At 47.4% G+C, this 19,295-nt stretch overlaps 1 protein-coding gene across 1 annotated transcript; it reads left to right on the top strand.

Annotated features, from left to right (window-relative positions):
* Positions 1 to 1,455: 1,455 nt before the first annotated feature.
* On the top strand, positions 1,456 to 18,617 carry LOC100021992 (lithostathine-1-beta-like). The gene is made up of 7 exons (XM_056818983.1): positions 1,456 to 1,566; positions 14,439 to 14,515; positions 14,824 to 14,894; positions 16,666 to 16,781; positions 17,133 to 17,273; positions 18,009 to 18,120; positions 18,232 to 18,617. The coding sequence occupies exons 1-7, from the start codon at positions 1,456 to 1,458 to the stop codon at positions 18,297 to 18,299; spliced, it is 696 nt and encodes a 231-aa protein (XP_056674961.1). The 3' UTR covers positions 18,300 to 18,617.
* Positions 18,618 to 19,295: the final 678 nt, after the last annotated feature.

Genomic DNA, 19,295 nt, shown 5'->3' with positions numbered 1-19,295 from the left:
GTATTCTTTCTGTAATCACAATACAAAAATATAGACTGTTAATCAAGTGATTTGTTAAAAGTTAACGTATCACTTTTCCAATTATCTCTCTTTGATTTTGTATACCTGCATGCCAAGAATATGGATATAAAAATAAATCCCAAGCCTGGGAATGTCAGAGCAGCTTGGAGATGCAAAGCAGTCCCATGGCCTTAATGATTAAGCTGTCTTCCATTTGTTGTTTATTTTATGTTATTTATTTTGACTGATTGTTTGCCACCTGCTGGGAATCCTGGAGCTGCGAGTGGGGCTGGACCCTGACTGTGACATTCTGGCACCAGAACAGGACCATTCCCGGCTAGGTAAGTCCCCTTCTCCTAGCCCTAAAAGTTTCGAACGGATCAGGTTCTCCCCCTGGAAGGGGTCCCGGGCCCCCCTGTGGATAGAGCAGGGTTTGGGAGGTAGTAATCCAGGGCCCCCAATATAAGAGGGGCGGGCTCCCAGAGAGGAGCGGTTTCAGAACAGGTTAAGTCAGGAGAAGAAAAGGGCCGCCATGGGACACAGTGAACCTAAAGAAAGAAAGCTGTTCACTGGAATTATTAAGCATACTTTACAGAAAAGAGGAGTTAAAGTCAGCAAGACTCAATTAACCAAATTCTTGGATTTTATCCAAATTTGTAGCCCTTGGTTCCCTGAGGAAGGGACAATAGATTTAAACACTTGGGGAAAGATTGGCTTTGATCTAAAATCTTATTATGGCCCAGAGCATGTCCCCACAGAAGCATTCTCATTCTGGTCCCTCTTTGGGACACACTAGATCCGATTCATGAGGCCACTCGCCTTGCGCAGACCTTCTCAAACTTGTCTGCAACTGAAAAAACACCCTTATTATCTAGGCAAAATTCCAGGGCTGAAATCTTCAGGGTCTCAGTCTCTGACCAGGAATCTGAAGAGGAGGAGGACAATGACGAGAAACTCCCCTCCAGAGAGGCAGCAAAATATAACACCGATTGGGACTTTCTGGTTAGGCTCAGGCCACCCCCACCCCCTACACATACCAAGGGGAAAAGGAAGGAAAAAGGAGAGCAAAGTCGACCTGCGCCCCCACCCTGCACTGTAGGTTTTCATGGGGCAATGCAGAATGCACCCAGAGATGGAGATTTCTCTCTCTTCCTGGTCATTTATGTGGGGGGAGGAGCCTCAGATGATGAAGAGGAGCCCAGGTGGGAACCTCCCCCCTACAAAATGATTAAAGAAATCAAGACAGCACGTGCCTCATATGGTCCCACCTCCCCGTTCACTTTAACCTTAGTAGAGACCCTCATGGGGAACTGGATGACCCCTTATGATTGGCATCAGACTGCCAAAGCATGTCTGACAGGAGGAGATTTCCTCCTTTGGAAAGCGGAATACGAAGAAGCTGCTAAGAGAGAAGCAGCTAACAACACAAGAAAGAGTAATAGGATCACTAGAGACATGTTGCTGGGCGAGGATGATTGGACAAACTGTGCAGAGCAGATTAACCTGCCCAAGAAAGCTCTGTGCCAATGTACCACCTGTGCTTTAGAAGCCTGGAAAAAGATCCCAGTATCAGAAGGGCTAACCTCAGGGCTGGCCAATATCAAACAAGGCTCTGAGGAAAAGTATGCAGACTTTTTGGATAATTGATTCAGCAAATCAAGAGAACCAGCCCCCACGAGGATGCGGCTGACATTGTAATCCATCAGTTTGCATATGAAAATGCCAATAAGACCTGCCAGGGGATGCTCCAAAATGTAAAAAAAAACAGGGAACATCAGTGACTTTGTAAAGGCTTGTGAGGATTTCACTCCCTCCTTTGTCCAAGGAGTGGCCATAGCAGCAGCCCTCCAGAGAAAGACATATCCTCAGGTGATTAGAAATCCAGAAGCTAGAAAAGAGTGTTTCAAGTGTGGAGGCATAGGACAATATTAGAGAGAATGCCCACAGGGTGACATTAGACCCAGCAGTTAAGTGACTTGCCCAGGGTAACACAGTCCAAAAGGATCTGTGACCATTTTTGAATTCAGGAAGATGAATCATCCTGACTCTAGGTCTGGCTGTCTATCCGTTGTGCCACCTTAGCTGGGCCCAAAGTCCAACGCTGCTCAAAATTTACACAAAATCATAGTGGCCACCAGAAGGATGATCAGACCGATGAGGATGAGTGAGGCCTTCCTTGATGTCCTGAGGGGTGAGAGATTCTTCGAGTACAGGCCTGAGAAAGAGGGCACAGCATCTCAGATACCATCTGTTCTGTGACCTTGGACAGTTCCCCTGTCCTCCATTTCCTCAGCTATTGAATGGGGATCAGATCCCCTTTCCTGCCTCCTTTCCCATGGGGTTTGTAGAAAGCCCATCATTCTTTGAGAGATCCCAGCCCCAAACGGGAAGTATCTCTGAGGATAATCCCTGGTGTTTGATACTCATAACAGCTCTGTAATTGCCAATAAAGGAACTGAGCCTTGGAGAGTCTCACTAAATAACCTCCCCAGTCACACAGCTAGTATACATAAGGATTTTTTCCCCACATACTGTATGAATTCTCCTATGAGGGCCCAATCCTTCTACAGTAGACAATTACTGAGTGCGGCTCTTACATCTCAGGCCCCATCCAGGCATTTTTATGTCCTTAGGAATGTGCTCCTTTCACAGATTCTGACCAACCAGAATGTTTTACAATGATTGTTTTCCTGCTTATGTGATAAACCTTGACCTACATCATGTGTTGGTGTGGGGAAGACCTGAAAGTTTGATGGATCACCTCTTAATTAGCTATTTACTGATTAGAGATGTCTTGAGTTGGCCAAGGGAGGTTCTGAATAGTGAGCTTCCAAAAGTGTTTAGAGGTACCCAATATAGGAGGGAAGGGGGCCTGTGCTCATCAAGCACTTTACTGGGTATGATGCTGGCCTAATCAATAAACTGATGTTCTTACCCAAAAACAATCTCTCAAAATAATTTTAATCATAACATATATGTTGGAGCTGGAAAGTGAATGGATCTAGATGTGTGACCTTGGGCAAGTCACTTAACCCAGATTGCCTAGCCCTTGATGCTCTTCTTTCTTAGAATTGATACTAAGACAGAAGGTAAGGGTTTAAAAAAGAAGTGAACGGGGCAGTTGGGTAGCTCAGTGGATTGAGAGCCAGGAGGTCCTAGATTCCAATCTAGCCTCAGACACTTCCTAGCTGTGTGACCTTGGGCAAGTCACTTGAGCCCCATTGCCTATCCCTTACCACTCTTCTGCCTTGGAGCCAATACACAGTATGCCACCCTGCCTCAATTGTAAAAAGAGTTGGAACCTTTAGAGTTGGGAAAGTCAACAAACATTTATTGTACCCACAGACATATTCTTGTATCCTAAGAATACGAAGACGGTTAAAGCCAGTCCTTGCTCTCAAGGAGCTCACAATCCAGTAGGGAAGACAACATACAAACAATTCTTTAAAAACAAGCTACAGAATGTATGTGTGTGTGTGTGTGTGTGTGTGTGTGTGTGTGTGTGTGTGTAGCCTGGTATTCTAGAGTCAGGGAAGCTGGTGTCAGTCCTAGCTCTGCCATTCATTAATTGGATGACCTGACACATTCCTTCTCTCCTGTGGGCCTGTTCCCTCATTGGATTGGGACAAAGGTCCCCAGGGTCCCCAACCATTTTTGTGCCTGCCCTGGACCCCTTTGGCAGCCAATGGATGCAGAAAATAAACCACATCATACTGCAATGCCTGTCCTTCTCCAGGGCCAGATCACGGGTTCAGGGACTCCTGAATTTCCAGGTCTTTTCTAGCTCCAAGTTAGTGAACCTGCAAACATCTCCCAGGAATGACAAGGAACAAAGTCCTGGGTAGAGAAGAGATGGAACCTTTGATCAGGGAGGAGGGTTTGTGAGAGAAGGGAAATGAAGCTCTGTGTGTGTGTGTGTGTGTGTGAGTGTGTGTGTGTGTGATCTTGTGTGTATGTGTGTGTGAGTGTGTGTGATCTTGTGTGTATGTGTGAGTGTGTGATCTTGTGTGTATGTGTGTGTGAGTGTGTGTGATCTTGTGTGTATGTGTGAGTGTGTGTGATCTTGTGTGTATGTGTGTGTGAGTGTGTGTGATCTTGTGTGTATGTGTGTGTGTGATCTTGTATGTGTGTGAGTGTGTGTGATCTTGTGTGTATGTGTGAGTGTGTGTGTGATCTTGTGTGTATGTGTGAGTGTGTGTGTGATCTTGTGTGTATGTGTGTGTGATCTTGTGTGTATGTGTGAGTGTGTGTGTGTGATCTTGTGTGTATGTGTGAGTGTGTATGTGTGAGTATGTGTGTGATCTTGTGTGTATGTGTGAGTGTGTGTGTGATCTTGTGTGTATGTGTGTGTGATCTTGTGTGTATGTGTGAGTGTGTGTGTGATCTTGTGTGTATGTGTCTGTGTGATCTTGTGTGTGTGTGTGTGTGTGATCTTGTGTGTATGTGTGAGTGTGTGTGTGCGCGCATGTAAGGGGCGAAAAATGGGACCAGGGCCAGTCAGTGTAGGAATACAGAGGCAAGAAATCAGCGGGTGCAGCCTTCACCTGGGACCTGCCAACTTGTTTATTTCCTCTGAGACTCAGCTCGGTGGTCTGCTGGATAAAGACTCGAGTAGTCCGAATCTTCCCACAGACTTTACCGTGGATAAGTTACTTCATCTCTGTCTGCCTCCGTTTTCTCAACTCAGAAATGGGGATAATGCGGGGCACATTTGTCCCCGCATAGGCCATAGGGCTGTTGTGAAGATCAAACAACGTGTTATTTGGAAAGCGCTTGGCCTAGGGCCTGGCACATAGTAGGTCCTTCACCAATGCTTGCTCCCTTCCCCTTTGTCAGCTTAAGTGTGTTGTTGTATGACTGAAAATGTTCTTCTGAAAAGGGCTCCCTCAGGCCGGCTGCCTGCGGGATGGGGGCACACAGAGGCCTGCGCGCCCCTGAGCTACGCTATTGGGGAGAGACGCTCTCCAGGGTGCATCCTACATGGTGTGCTCAGAAGGCAGGGAGCGGCTAGCCCGTGGGGGCTCACTGCTGATTCGCAGGAACATAGACCTAGAGTTGAAAGAAGCACGCTGGGAGACCAGGGCGCCAGCTTCCTCTTTTTACAGACGAGGGTCGGGGAGCTAAAAGGGTTGCTCTTGGTGGCAGGGGTTCCCCAAAGGTCTTCTGGACTCCCGGGCCAGCTCCCCGGGGACGGAGGTCCCACTCCCTCCGGATAAAAAACGCAGGGAAATTCCAGCCTCCCTGCCTCTGCCAGCTCCAGACAGGGTCTCTGGGAACCTGGATGGGAGGCCAGCCAGCCGTCCTTCCTCCTCACTCCTGGCTTTGTTGCTGAGGCGCTGGCCTTGGCCGCCGTGCCCGGGAATGGGGGAATCTCCTCCTCCTTTTCACCGCTAGACGTTGCCTTCCCCTATTCGCATGGAAGCTCCCGGAGGTCAGGGACTGGCTTTGTTTGGGCCTTTGTAACCCTGGTGTTTAGCTCAGAGCCGGGCACACAGCAAGCACCGCGTAAATGCTGAGTCCTGGTGAGGGGCGCCTGGGAGGGGAAGCTAGAGCGGCTCACCTGGAGGCTTCAGCAGGACGCGGTGGCGCGCTGCGCTGGAGGAGGCACTCGGGCTGGCTGCGTCTGTCTTCTCCATGGCGGGCTGGTCCTCCACCTCCGGCCTGAAGAGCTCACAGAGTCTCGTCTGCCCTCCTCTTCAGGAGATCCTCGGCTAGGAGGCGAATGGGAAGTAAAACTGAGGCTGGTGCCTGTCTAGGCGGATGCCCCGCGCCCCCACCCCACCCCCACCCCGCGGAGGCCCTCTGACTCAGCAGAACTGTCTCCCTCGGGGGCCCTCGAGAGAACTCCCCGACAGACTCTCTGGGGGGCCTCGATCCTCCTCTCCTGCCTCTTGGGATCCAGCGCTGGAGAAGTCTGTCCCGATCCTAGTCAGAGACTAACAGCTGAGCTGGGCTGCTTTGTGCGGAGGGCCAGGAGCACCCGAGGGGCACACACCAGGCGTGAGACTTTCTAGGAAACCCGATTCAGCTCGAGCTGGGAGAGATGTTCCATTAGGTGGTGTGGAAGCTGCGTTCTGTAAGAGGCTATAAAGAGTCAGACGCATTTACCCATCTGGGGCTTTCTGGTCATTCATAGGAGCATAGATGTGGAGCTACGGGGCTCAGTGGATGGAGAGCCAGACGCAGAGACAGGAGGTCCTAGGTTCAAATCTGGCCTCAGACACTTCCCAGCTGTGTGACCCTGGACAAGTCACTTGACCCCCATTGCCTAGCCCTTACCACTCTTCTACCTTGGAGCCAATACACAGTATTGACTCCAAGACAAGTAAGGGTTTAAAATAAAATAAAATAAAAGGACCATGTTGGACTCCTGATCTCTCCTTCTCCGTGATCCTGTGCCTCCTTGGACTTCTCCACCTGAATGCTCCTAGATGGCTCCTACTGAGCAAGCTCCCCTCTTACAACTCCTTTACCAGACTTGAGAGCTCAGTGTCACCCTTAATTCCTCACTCCCATTCACCTCCTATTTCCAGGTTTTTGCCAAGGTTTGTCTTTTCTGTGTTTCTGTTAGGCAGTTGGCAAGCATTAACTAAGCACCTACTATGTACCAAACACTGTGCTACATTCTAGGTTTAGACAGCCCCTGCTCTCAGGGAGCTCCCATTCTAATGGGAGAGACAACATTCCAATGACTCTGAACATGACCTGATGCACAGTGAAATAAGCAGAACCAGGAGAACTTTATACCCAGCGACGGAAACGTTGTGGGACAGTCAAATGTAACCGTCTTTGCTATTAAGTGTAACACAGCAATCCAGGACAACTCTGAGGGACTTATGAAAAGGAACAGCGTCCACAGCTAGAGGAAGAACTGTGGGAGCGGAAATGCAGAAGAAAACATGATTCATCACTTGTTTATTTGGGAATGTGATTTGGAGTTTGGGTTCTAAAAGATGACTCTGTAATACAAAAACGAACACTATGGAGGTCCTAGGTTCAAATCTGGCCTCAGCCACTTCCCAGCTGTGTGACCCTGGGCAAGTCACTTGACCCCCACTGCCTAGCCCTTACCACTCTTCTGCCTTGGAGCCAATACACAGTATTGACTCCAAGACGGAAGGTAAGGGTTTAAAAAAAACCCAACAAAAACAGAACACTATGGAAATGGCTTTTGAGTGATAATACATGTATAACCCAGTGGAATTGCTTGTCAACTTTGGGAAGGGGAAGGGAAGAAGGGGGGGGGAGAGAACAAGAAGGATATATATATATATATATATATATATATATATATATATATATATATATATATATATAACCTTGGAAAACTTAGGTGTAAATTTGTTACTGGAATAAAATAAAGAAAAAATGATTAAAGTTTAAAAAATCACTATATACAACTGTACTATAAGTACTGTGTACAAAATCCTTCGGAGAAGCCCCCTCCTCTCTGCTCATGTGGCTACCATCTTGGTTCAGAGCCTCATTAGCTTCCACCTGGACTTTTGATCTCACTACCTTCTGAAAGCCCGGCCACCCAGGAAATTCCAGTGGTCCCCTTCAGGATGAGGCACAAAGCTCTCTTCTTTTTGTTTTTAAAGCCCTCTATAAGCCAGGCCCTTCCACAGCCCCCCTCAATCCATCTACACCGGGCTTCTGGTTGTCCCTTGTACACAACATTCCATCTCCTGATTGGCCTGGCTTTGCCCTGTGCCTAGAATTCTTTCTCTAATCTAGCCTTCTTCCGGAGGTCTATCCTGGTCTCTATAGCTACTAGAACCTTCCTTTTGAGATGATTTCCCATCTACTCTTCTAAATAGGACGTCCCCCAAATCTCAGAGCAGGTGTAAGCTGAGAACACCCCATATATCATGTATAGACACAGTTGTGTGGATGTTGTCTTCCCCTGTTTGAATGTAAGTTTCTTAAGTCCAGACAGTTTGGGGCTTTCTTTGTATGCCCCAGCAGGATCTGGAGAGAGTGCCTGGCTTATTTTTCTTGGTTCTAGTTGTTTTCAATCATGTTTGACTCTTTGTGACCTCATTTGAGTTTTTCTTAGCAAAGAGCATAGCTTCTTATTTCCTTCTCCAGCTCATTTGACAGCCGAGGAAACAGAGGTGAACAGGGTTAAGTGACTTGCTCAGGGTCACACAGTTAGTGTGTCTGAGGTCAGATTTGAACTCAGATCCTCTAAATAGATCCGGCTCTCTATCCAGTGCTCCACCTGTCTGCCCCTGTTTGGCATGTAATAAATGCTTATTGACTGAGGACAGCAGTGGCTCAGGGGTGAAAGTAATGAGGATGGGGTGAATAAGAATAACAGGAAGAGATGGCTTAAATATTGTGAAGTGTCAGATTCAGAGTTAAGGGACTTGGGTATGAGACTCAGTTTGACTTTCCCCTTGCTGGGTAACAGTGTGATGGTTAGAGCAGGACCAAGAATCAGAGAACCTGAGTTCAGATTCTGCCTCTGCTAACTTAATATAGTCACAGTCACTTGGCTCAATTTTCCTCTTCTGTTAAAGGGGTGTTGGGCCAGGTGACCCAAAGGACTGGGGGCCTTCAGGGGCCCTTCCAGCTCTCTAGCTGTGACCTGAGAAGCCCCTATAAAATCAAGTGGCTGAACTAGATGACCTTGAAGGCATCTTGTAGGTTTTGAAAGCAGGGGAGAGGGGAAGGAAAGGGGAAGGAGGGAAGCCTCTCAGGCGCCTCAAAGGCATGGGTTCCTCTAGATGGGAAAGAAGCTTTCATATGGGTGCCATTTGTCTGAGGGTCAGGCAGTGGAGAGGAGAGGGAAGTGCTGACCTTAAGTTTCCATTTCTTTACTATTTCTGTGCTCCTCCCTCCTTATTCTTGGAGGGGATATTCAGAGGCAGAACCTGGTAAGGAATCCATAACCAGAAATAGCCTTTTTCTCTTCTCTAAATGAAGGGCAGCAAGGTGGCACAGTGGATAGAACTAGCCCTAGAGTCAAGGGGACTCATCGTTCTGAGTTCAAATCTGGCCTCAGACACTTCCTAACTGTGTGCCCCTGGGCAAGTCCTTTAACTCTGTCAGCCTCAATTTCCTCATCTGTAAAATCAGCTGGAGAAGGAAATGGCCAACCATTCCAGTGTCTTTGCCAAGAAAACCTCCAATGGGATCACAAGGAGTCAGACGGAATGGAACCACAATATCCTCTTTTTTCTTATACTCCTACCTTTGGTCTCAGATTTGTATAGTTAGAAATTCTCGAACCACTAAACAAAACTACACTACCCAATTAATAAAACCCCCAGATTCAGTTCTAAGAAGCAATTCAAAGACAGATAGATAATGAGGATTAAGTGACTTGTTCAGGGTCAAACAGCTAGGAATGATCTCAGGTCAAATTTGAATCCAGAACCAGTCCTGGCTCTATCTACTGAGCCACCTCATTACTCTTAAGCAAAAATATTCTTTAAAAAAATTAAGTCAGCCAGGAAGGGTGAGAGGATGATAAAATTTAGAACAGGAAGAAATATTAGGGGCCCTCTAGTGTCATCCTGGTTCTCTCCTGGGTCTCCTCCCATCTCTCTGACCTCCCCTCAGTCTCTTTTTGTGGGTTCAGCATCCATGAACTGTCTCCTTTGTGTAGGTCCACTTTGGGACTAGACTCTGTGCTAGACCCTATCTTTTTTTTTTCTTTATACTCCCTGGTGACCTCTAAGTTCCCGAAGGTTCAATGATCGACTCCTTGATGCCACCTCTTTCCGGAGGGAGATTCCCACATTGCCAGCAGCTGACCTGGATGTCTCCTAGGTGACATAAACTCAACATGTCTAAATCAGAACTTTTTCTCTCTCTTCCCTACCCAATATGCTCCTCTCCCCTCCTCCCATGGAAGGCTCCATCGTTCTTTCCTTGACCCAGGGTAGCAACCTCAAGGAAATCCTCAGCTTGTCCCTTTATTAAGCATCCCCCCAACCAATCAGCTGCCAAGTCTTCGACACTCACAGAACCTGACCCCTTCTCCCCACTCACCCTGGGGCCACTCCAGTTCAGGATCACAGCACCTCTTATAACGTATGAACCTTCTCATTGACCCCCCTCCATCCTGTTGGTCCTCTCTCTAATCCATCCTCCACAAAGTGGCCAAAGTGATGCTTCTAAACCAAAAGTCCAGCTATATGCTCTTCTGCTCAAGAAGCCTCAGTGATTCCCTATTACTTCCTGGATAAAACACAAACTTCTTCCACATCTTTGGCAGTTAAGGTAAGAAGCATGACAGGAAGACCTGAGTTCAAATCCAGATTTAGATGCTTCCTCACTGTGTGACTCTGGGCAAATCACTTCACTTCTGTTTGCCTCAGTTTCCTCATCTGTAAAATGAGGATAATAATAATAGCACCTGCCTCCCAGAGTTATTGGGAAGATTAAATGAAGTAGCATATGGCACACAGTAGGCTCTTGACTATGGGTGTATTGAATTGATCCCCCATCTTATAGATGAGGAAAGAGATGGAGAGGGGTAGCAAAGTGCCCTTCCTAACTGGGTGTTGCTGGCAGGTGACTTCAACCCCCATTGCCTGGCCCTTTCTCCTCTTCTGCCCTGGAACCAATACTTAGTATAGATTGGAAAAAGGTCGGAATTTAAAGAGATGGAAAATGACAATGGAAAGATCTCTGGTTTGGAAGTGAAAGGATGTGGGCTGTGCTGCTTAATAATCACAGCCACATCTAGTGAATGTTTATAGATCTAGAAAGCGCTTCTGCCATCCCTGTCACTTTGTTACTGTGCCACCCCTGGATATCCATAATCTTGTGGCCAAGAACATGGCGCCCATAAGCCTTGCCATGCCCACATCTCCCAGGGAGCAGAGCCTACTCTGAGTGCAATGTCGGCATTGGCCACCAGGTGGCAGTCTACTCAAACCATTCGGCTAAATGCCTTCTCCAGACACATAGTCTGCTCCAGCCCTGCCAGTTCTCCTTGTCCTCAGCATAACGCCTTGCCACAGGAGGCATTCCTGCTTAGACCCAGGTTAAACTCCAGGCCAGTGGGCAAAGTGCCATTCGGCTATTTCAATATGAAACTCACTCTTTATGTTTTTAGTCTGTTGGGTGGGGAGTCTTTCCCTCTCCCAATCTCTTCCTTCGACATCCCTAGATGCACACATTTTGGATGCTGTGGTCACCAGCTTCAGTGTAAATGACATGTGAAAGGCTCCCCATTCATTCTAACAAACTGTATTAAAATCCAAGGACCAGGGGGCAGCTGGGTATCTCAGTGGATTGAGAGCCAGCGCTAGAGATGGGAGGTCCTGAGTTCAAATCTGGCATCAGACAGTTCCCAGTGGCGTGACCCTGGGCAAGTGTAATGGTAAATTTAGGGTTGAGACTGAATATAAATTTAATTGGTTGCCAGGGATTAATTCAAATCCCAAATAAAATACTCAAGTCAATTTGGAAATTTTATGGTGGTTTAATTAATATAGAGGGAAAGAATTAAGAAGAAGAAGAGAGAGAAAAGGGTCTAAGATTTCTCTGGCCTAGCCTGAGCCAAGGGGAGTTCAGAGACCTTCCAGCCACAAGGCCTCCTCCAAGATGAGGGGCCTCCTAGGAGTATGGCATTTTTAGGAAAACTAAAGGAGAAAAAAAAAGAATCAGCCTAAACTCCAAGAGAGCTCAGTGAAGATGCCTCACCTGAACTAGGCTACTGAGCTTCTCCCAGTATTATATCAAGGATGCTCACTGCCAAACCCGGACAATATCTGTAGCCTCACCAAAGTGCCAAGATGCCCAGCATGCTGCCACCAGCTGCCCCTCTGCCACATGAGCCAGAGCCACCTCTCCATGAAAAGAGCCCGAGAGAGGAAGTGACACAAAATATATAGACAGTTTTTACATCACTTACTGCATCTCAAATGTACTAATGGTAGCTTAAGCTTGATTTAGGACAGCCGAGGGGTCTATCAGTTGTTTCTGAATCAGAATCTGAATATATTTTGTGTCATCCTTCTCAACACTTAATCCTTAAGTAGGGGTGTAGACATTCCTGTTTTGTTAGACTAAGCAGGGCAGAGTAAATCTAAAATTTACACAAGTCACTTGACCCCCATTGCCTAGCCCTTACTGCTCTTCTGCTTTGGAACCAATACACAGTATTGATTCCAAGATGGAAGTTGAGGGTTTAAAAAAAATCTAAGGACCAGAGGCCCAATTTTATTAAAACACCATCTTACACATTTCCTCCTAGGACTTTGATGTGGATGGGGATGTTGAGGGTATCTAGGTGGCTCAGTGGATAAAGCATGAGCCTTAGAGTCGAGAGGACTCAGCTTCCTGGCCTCAGACACTTACTAGTTGTGTGACCCTGGGCAAGTCACTACCATTTGCCTCCATTTTTTCTTCATCTGTAAAATAATTAGAGAAGGAAATGAAGAAGTAATTATTACAGCATCTCTGCCCCAAAAGCACAACTGAATAACAACAAGGGATGGCATGTGTCCTCCAAAGAAAGGATTGCTATTGTTATTCTACTGATTCAGTCTTGTGGATTAAAGGAAAGGGAGAAGGTGAAATTCTCCTCCTCCATCACAAAAATATCTGCTGCCCACTAGTAACAGGAGCCATAAAGGCTGCAGTTCTTTAGCTGATTTTGGGCAGTACAGGTCAGAGCGTGGCTCCCAGATGGTCCAGTGTCGTGTCCCTGTCATGTTACTCTCTGGATTGTTCATCCTCCAATTCCTCTTTCCTTCCCCAACAAGGCTTCTGTCTTCTCTCCAAAAGTCAGACTATGGAGGAAGACAAAGAAGGGAAGCCCAGAAGAGCACAGAGTACAGATAGAGAGCTTTAATCCTGTCTTGTGAGAGCTGCTCTGGGAGCACCTCAGCCCTAGAGGGGGCCAGAGTGGGTTGAGGAAGTACCTTTCCTGTGCCGGAATCAGAACTTGCTGCACCAATGTTTCTCTCTGGACCATTTCCCAGATGATCCCACAGGGACAAAAGGAGGAGGTAAGCTCTCCTAGGCTACTTCTCATCTGAACCCCATGACAATCACCGGAGGGATTGTCTAGAATTGTCTCAAGCACCTACCTTGCAGAATTGTTGTGAAGATCAAACGAGATCATATTTATAGAGGATGTGGCACATAGTAGGTCCTTAATAAATGCTCATTCTATTCCCCCCACCTTTCTCCTTGGGAGCTGAATAGAGCTTGGCTCATTGGCTTTGAACCCATGTCTTGCTACTGGTCCTGGGCTCTTTGTATTACATCTCCTCTTACTAGAAGGAAAAACTAGATGATCTCTGAGGTCCACCCAGCTCTGAGATGATAGGATTTTAAATATGAACTTTTCATTTTCCTCTACTGGGCTTATATCATCCTAGAGAATGCCCCTCTTAGCCTCAGTTTCCTCATCTGTAAAATGAGGTTGGATTAAAACCATGAGACTAGAGATTTAAAGCTGGAAGGGATTGTAGAGACTGAATTTTACAGATGAGGGACCCAAGGCACAGAGAGCTAAAGGGAACTTCTCTAAGGTTACACAGGTAAGTATCACCATCACACAGGTAAAGAAGTATCCTTGAGCTTTCTCAAGTGAAAGAGTTGGCACCACATAGTAGCTGATTTCTACTGTCTGTTGCCCAAGATCTCTCTTCCTGTCTTATTCCTCTCCCTTCTTCTTAAGATAGTTGGTGGCTCCTGGAGCCAGGAAGAGCTGAGTTCAAGTGTGATCTCAGATACTTACTGGCTGTGTGACCCTGGGCAAGTCACTTTATCTCAGTTGATTCAACTGTAAAATGAGAAGTTGCAGAGATAAGTTTAGGCTCAAAATCAAGAAAAACTTCCTAGCACTTAGAGTCATTGCAAAGTGGAGTGGGTTTCCTTGGGAGGAAGTGGGTCCTTCCACTGGATGTCTTGTAGCAGGGGCTAGATGACTTTCTCTTAGGTTTATGGTAAAGAGGACTCTCCTTTGACTTGGAGTAGATGAGTTAGCCCCCAGGATCCCTTTCAGCTCTGAAATGCCACGATTCTGAAGACACATGCCATAGGCAGAAGAGGCCAAAGCTGATATGGTTCTAGATTAGCATCATTGTAATGAGCAGCAGTGATTGGATTCAGGTGGCACATCTTGTCATTTCCTGGGCTGCATATTTATTGCCCGCACTGGGCATTTCCTCCTGCCTCCTTTCACTCTAGGGTCCCGATCTTGGTCCTCGCTTCTCTTCTGGGATCTCTGTGCACTCTTCCTCATCTCTGGGCACCTGTTCCAGGGCCATGGGAAAGGAACATCTGAGATCCTCTGGGGAAAGCACCCTCCTGGCCTCCTTTCTGGGAGGAGTCCTGACCTGGGTCTTCCTGGAAGCCTGTATTTCTCATGCCAGCCCCTCCCCTTTCCTGGAAGAAGTCCCTCTTCATGCCCTGGCCATGCCATCTTCCCCTTTCCATTCACTCCTCTTTTATTCTTCTACCAGATTCTTGCCTCTGTTGCCCCCTATAAAGGCCCTTGTGTGCCCTGGTTGGATATACTGATCCGGGCACCAGCCAAAGGGTAAGTGGGGATCCTGGAGGGTCGGACTATCCTAGGAGCAGGGAGAGGCAGCCCTTCTACTAAGGTCCTAGCAGTCCTGGGACCCTCCACCCTCCTACACCAGATTTCTCCATGTTCTGGGAAGGGGAAGAGGAGACCTAAGGCACTGAGAGGGGTGGGATGGTAGGATGGATCCCCTTCTGGGAAAAGGAAGGAAGGAGGGATAATACTGTGGTCCTCTTTCTTGCCCTACTTTCCTCCGACTCCATCTCAGGTTGGCCTCGGAGTCCAGGGCTGTTCAGAGTCCCAGGGCCCTCCTCTGCTCCCAGAGACACAATGCTACCCCCCAGCCTTTCCAGGCTGCTCTTCCTCTGCCTGCTGCTCACAGATCTGGTCCTGGGTGAGTCACTCCTGGATAGCAGATGCCGTGCTCCCTGCCATCTCATATCCATTGCCTGAAGTCAAATTGAGGAAGCGAGTTCCCTTGGGGCCAGTTTGAGTGCCAACATGCTATGATGTGACTATGCTACCATGAAAAAACCACTGGCACTTTTATTTACCTGTGTGACCTTAGAGACTCTTTAGCTCTCTATGCCTTGGGTCCCCCATCTGTAACATTTAGTCTCTACAAACCCTTCCAGCTTTAAGTCTCTTGTCTCATGACCTTAGTTGAACCTCATTTTACGGATGAGGAAACTAAGGCTAAGAGGGGCAAAGTCATTTGCTTAAGATCACACAAGTTATAAATAACGGAGCCAGGATTCACACTCAGATCATAGGATTTAATAGATCTTAAGGTAGAAGGTCATTTAGCCCAATCTCTGCATTCTGCAGTTGGGGAACCAAGACCCAAGAAGGAGAGTAAGTTGGATTTGAACTCAGCTCTTCTAATGCTGTATTTGGCATTCTCTCTGCCGTCACCCCGCTTTCCTCCTAGAGCTGTAGGATCACACATACAGAGTTGGAAGGGTCCTACAAAGGTTCTAATTTTTTTTAAATGAGGAAACAGAGGTTGAGAGGATGAGATCTGCTCAAATTCATGGACATGGTTAGTAGACTTGAATCTTGACTGTCATAATCACAATTATAATAGCTAATATTTATATAAGGCACACGATGTACCGGGCACTTTGCTAAGACATTTATAATGGTTATTTCATTTGATCCTCACAAGAGTCCTGGGAGGTAAGTGATATTGTTATCCCCAATTTACAGATGAGGAAATTGAGGTAAATAGAGGTGAAGTAACTTGCCCAGGACCACTAGGCTAGAGTCTAGAAAGGATCTGGTAGAGAGTGGATGGATTCTTTGTGAGATTCTGTGTGTGAACACATATGTATTCTGGGAGATTATTGATCATCTGTATTGGTCTGTCATTTATAGACTGCACCGTGGTCCCCCTTTTCTTTAATCTTATCACATTCTGTTTTGATTTGGCTGATCCAGAAGAAGCAGGGCTAAGCATGGATGGCTCAAAATGGCATCATCAGACCTGAGTTTGAATCCTGTCTCAGATCCTTACTAACTACCCTTACTAGCAAGACATTTCCTCTTCCTGGGGTCTGGGTTCCTCTTCTGTCAGTAAAGGGGAAAAAAGGGAAAGGAACCGGAATAAGCATTTATTATCATCTATGTTCCAGGAAGGCTTCTAGGTGGCCCAGTGGCCTAGAATCAGGATCCAAATCTGGCCTCAGACACTCACTAGCTTATGTGACTCTGGGCAAGTCACTTCAACTCTGACTCAGTTTCTTCATCAGTAAAATGGAGAAGGAAATGACAAATTTCCTGGAGAAGGAAACAACAAGCCACTTGAGTATCTTTACCAAGAAATCCCCAAATGGGGTCAGAAAGAATCAGATATATATAACTGAAATGACTGAACAACTAAGATTCCAGGAACTATTCTAACTACTTTATAAATATTATATTATTTTATCCTAATATCAACCTGAAGAGGTAGATATTATTATTATTCCCATTTTACAGTTGAGGAAATTGAGGCAGAGAAGGGATTCTGGGTTCTAAGTAGAAGAATGTCCCTTCCAGCTTTAGAACCTCAGATCCTCTTCTGAGAGAGGAGAGAGTTCTGGGAGAGTTTGGGGTTCCTTCTGACCATTATTCCTAGAGTAGAGTCCTTAGTTTTAATTTTGCTTCTTTCTCTCTGCCCTCAGGCCAGACCACTCAAGGGATCACTGCTCCCCAGACCTCCTGCCCTGAAGGATCCAAGGCCTATGGCTCCCATTGCTATGAAGTATTCCAGGAGTCAAAGAGCTGGAATTCTGCAGAGGTGCTTGGGTGTAGAATAGGGGTTGGAGGAGGAGGGGATGGGAGTGTTGACTCTTTTATCTCAGGGTTCCTTAGGTCAAAGTCATGGTATAAAAGTGAGATTTGATGCTCATTACCTCCTAGTCTGATGTCAACCATGTTTTTTTCCCTGGCTTTATAGATCCTTAAGCCACTATTTCCCCCAACCCCAATGTGGCCCCCTCTCTGCCTGTAAGGATGGGACCTGCCCACATCCCTGCAGTCCTTGGCCATGTCCTCCTCCTTTCCCTTTCACTGCAGATCCTCCTGGACTGGTGGATCTCTTCCTCTTCCTCCTCCCATCCCCTACGATGCCCTCTTTTCCTCTCCACAGCTGAAATGTCAGCACCGGAACTCAGGCCATCTCTTGTCCTTGATGACGGAGTCAGAAGCTGCCTTTGTGGCTGCCCTCGTCACCAAGAGCCTCGGGGAGAGGCAGAATTTCCTCTGGCTTGGCCTTTATGACCCCTCTCAGGTTACTTTTCTTCCCTCTCCTCCCCATCCACTACCCACCTCTTCTCTTGGAACTTTGGGGCTGATATGGTAGAGGGAAATCGAGGGAAAGAAATATCTGGCCTTCTTGCCTGGACCCACCATTAGTCTGTGCTATGCAGAGACCCAGTGCAAGTCAAGTCTGTTCCTTTTGGCTTATTTGGGAGCCAGGAAGGGAAGGGGGTGGGCTGCTTCCAATGGTTCCCTTTCCTGGGGGTCATGGAACAGAAACTGGTGACCCTGGGAGGTATAAGGACAAGAAGGACTTGGATTCAAATCTCGCTGGAGGGACCTTGGGCAGGTCATAGCTCTGAGTCTAAGTTGCTGAAATGTGCAGAGGGAGTGGGTGGACTAGGGGACATCTCAAGTACCTTCCAACTTGAAGGCAGCATAATAATAGGTAGCGTTTCTAGAGCTCTTTAAGTGCTTCCCACATCTTTTTGCGAGAGAGGCGCTACTATTATCCCCATTTTAGAGATGGGAAAACCGAGGCAGACAAAGGTGAAGTGATTTCCCAGGGCCCCACAGTCTGAAGGGGTCTGAAGCAGGATTCACATGGGCTCATTCTAGCTCTGGGCTCAGCCTTCTCTCTATTAGGCTGCCCTCTAGTGGGCGGCTGCTTGTTGGGTAACTTCCAGAGGAGACTCCCTGCAGCAGGTGAGGGTTGAAGGGGGCTGCCCTCTGAGGTTCTGAGATGTTTCTGGGCTTCCCTCCTCAGAACCGCCGCTGGCGCTGGAGCGACAACGCTCTGCTCACTCTAAATGCTTGGGAGAGAGGAGCCCCCCGAAAGACCACGCTCCGCTTCTGTGCGAGTCTGTCCCCGCACTCAGGTGAGCCCTCCGCCCCAGCTCCCAGCCCTTCTCTCATTCCCTCCCCTCCCCAGCCCTTCCTTCTCCTGCGGGGATGGGCGGGTCAAGGAGGCTCTTTTCTCTTGTCTTCAGGGTTCCTAAAGTGGAAGGATCAAAACTGCAGCGACGACTTTCCCTTTATCTGCAAGTTCTCAGCCTAGAGTGGCTGAACAGCACAGGGGTGCTGAAGGCACTGGAGGGAGGAGGGAGCTGACGCGGAAGCTCCTGTGAAGCTAGGAATGGGCTCAGCAGCGCGGGATCTAGCTCTGCCCTCCCAAAGACCCCCTCCTCCCTCCCCTCCCTCCCTTCTTCCCTTCTCCTTTTCCCTCCTTTCCCCTGTTTTCCTCTTCCTTCCCTTCCTCTCCTCTCCTCTTCAGCCTCCCCTCCCCACCTGTGGCCTCTCCTCCTTTTCCTTCCCTTTCCTGTGGGCATCACGTCCCAGCGCACGAACTACATGTATCAAAATAAATCTGTCTTCTCCAAGGGAATGTCTTCCGTGTCAGCTCCTCTTGAATTCACAGGAAGGAGAGAACTTTGTGGGCTTTGGGTGATCAAGAAAGGCTTCAGGTAAAAGGTGGGACTTGCTGAACCTGGAGTTAGGAAGATCTGAGTCCAAATCCTTCAGAAACTTGCAAGCTTACTAATATGTCCTTGGGCAAACCATTTGGCCTTAGTTTCCTCATTTGTTAAGTGGGGTTAATAATAGCATTAGGCCTGGAGTCAGGAGCACCTGGGTGCAAATATGATCTCAGATACTTATTAGTGAGGAGGCAGCTATGTGGCTCAGTAGACAGAGTACTGGGCCTGAAATCTGGAGACCTGAGTTCCATTCCATTGGCTGTGTGACCCTAGACAAGTCCCTTAATCCTGCCTGCCTCGGTTTCCTCCTCTGTAAAATGAGCTGGAGAAGGAAATGGCTAACTCCTCCAGGATCTTTGACAAGAAAACCCCAAAAGGGGTCATGAAGAGGCAGAAAGGATTGAATAACAGCAAGTTAATAGCTAGGGGACCCTAGGCAAATCACATGACCTCTGTTTACCTCCATTTCCTCATTTGTAAAATGGGGATAATAATAGCATCCACCTCCCAGGGTTGTTGTGAGGATCAAAGGACATAATATTGCAAAGCACTTAGCACAGTGCCTTATATAATAGCAC

Source organism: Monodelphis domestica, chromosome 1 (genome assembly GCF_027887165.1).
Source record: "Monodelphis domestica isolate mMonDom1 chromosome 1, mMonDom1.pri, whole genome shotgun sequence".
NCBI classification, from domain to species: Eukaryota; Metazoa; Chordata; class Mammalia; order Didelphimorphia; family Didelphidae; genus Monodelphis; species Monodelphis domestica.
The sequence above is the reverse complement of the archived record's forward strand: the minus strand, read 5'-3'. Positions and strand labels throughout refer to the sequence as shown.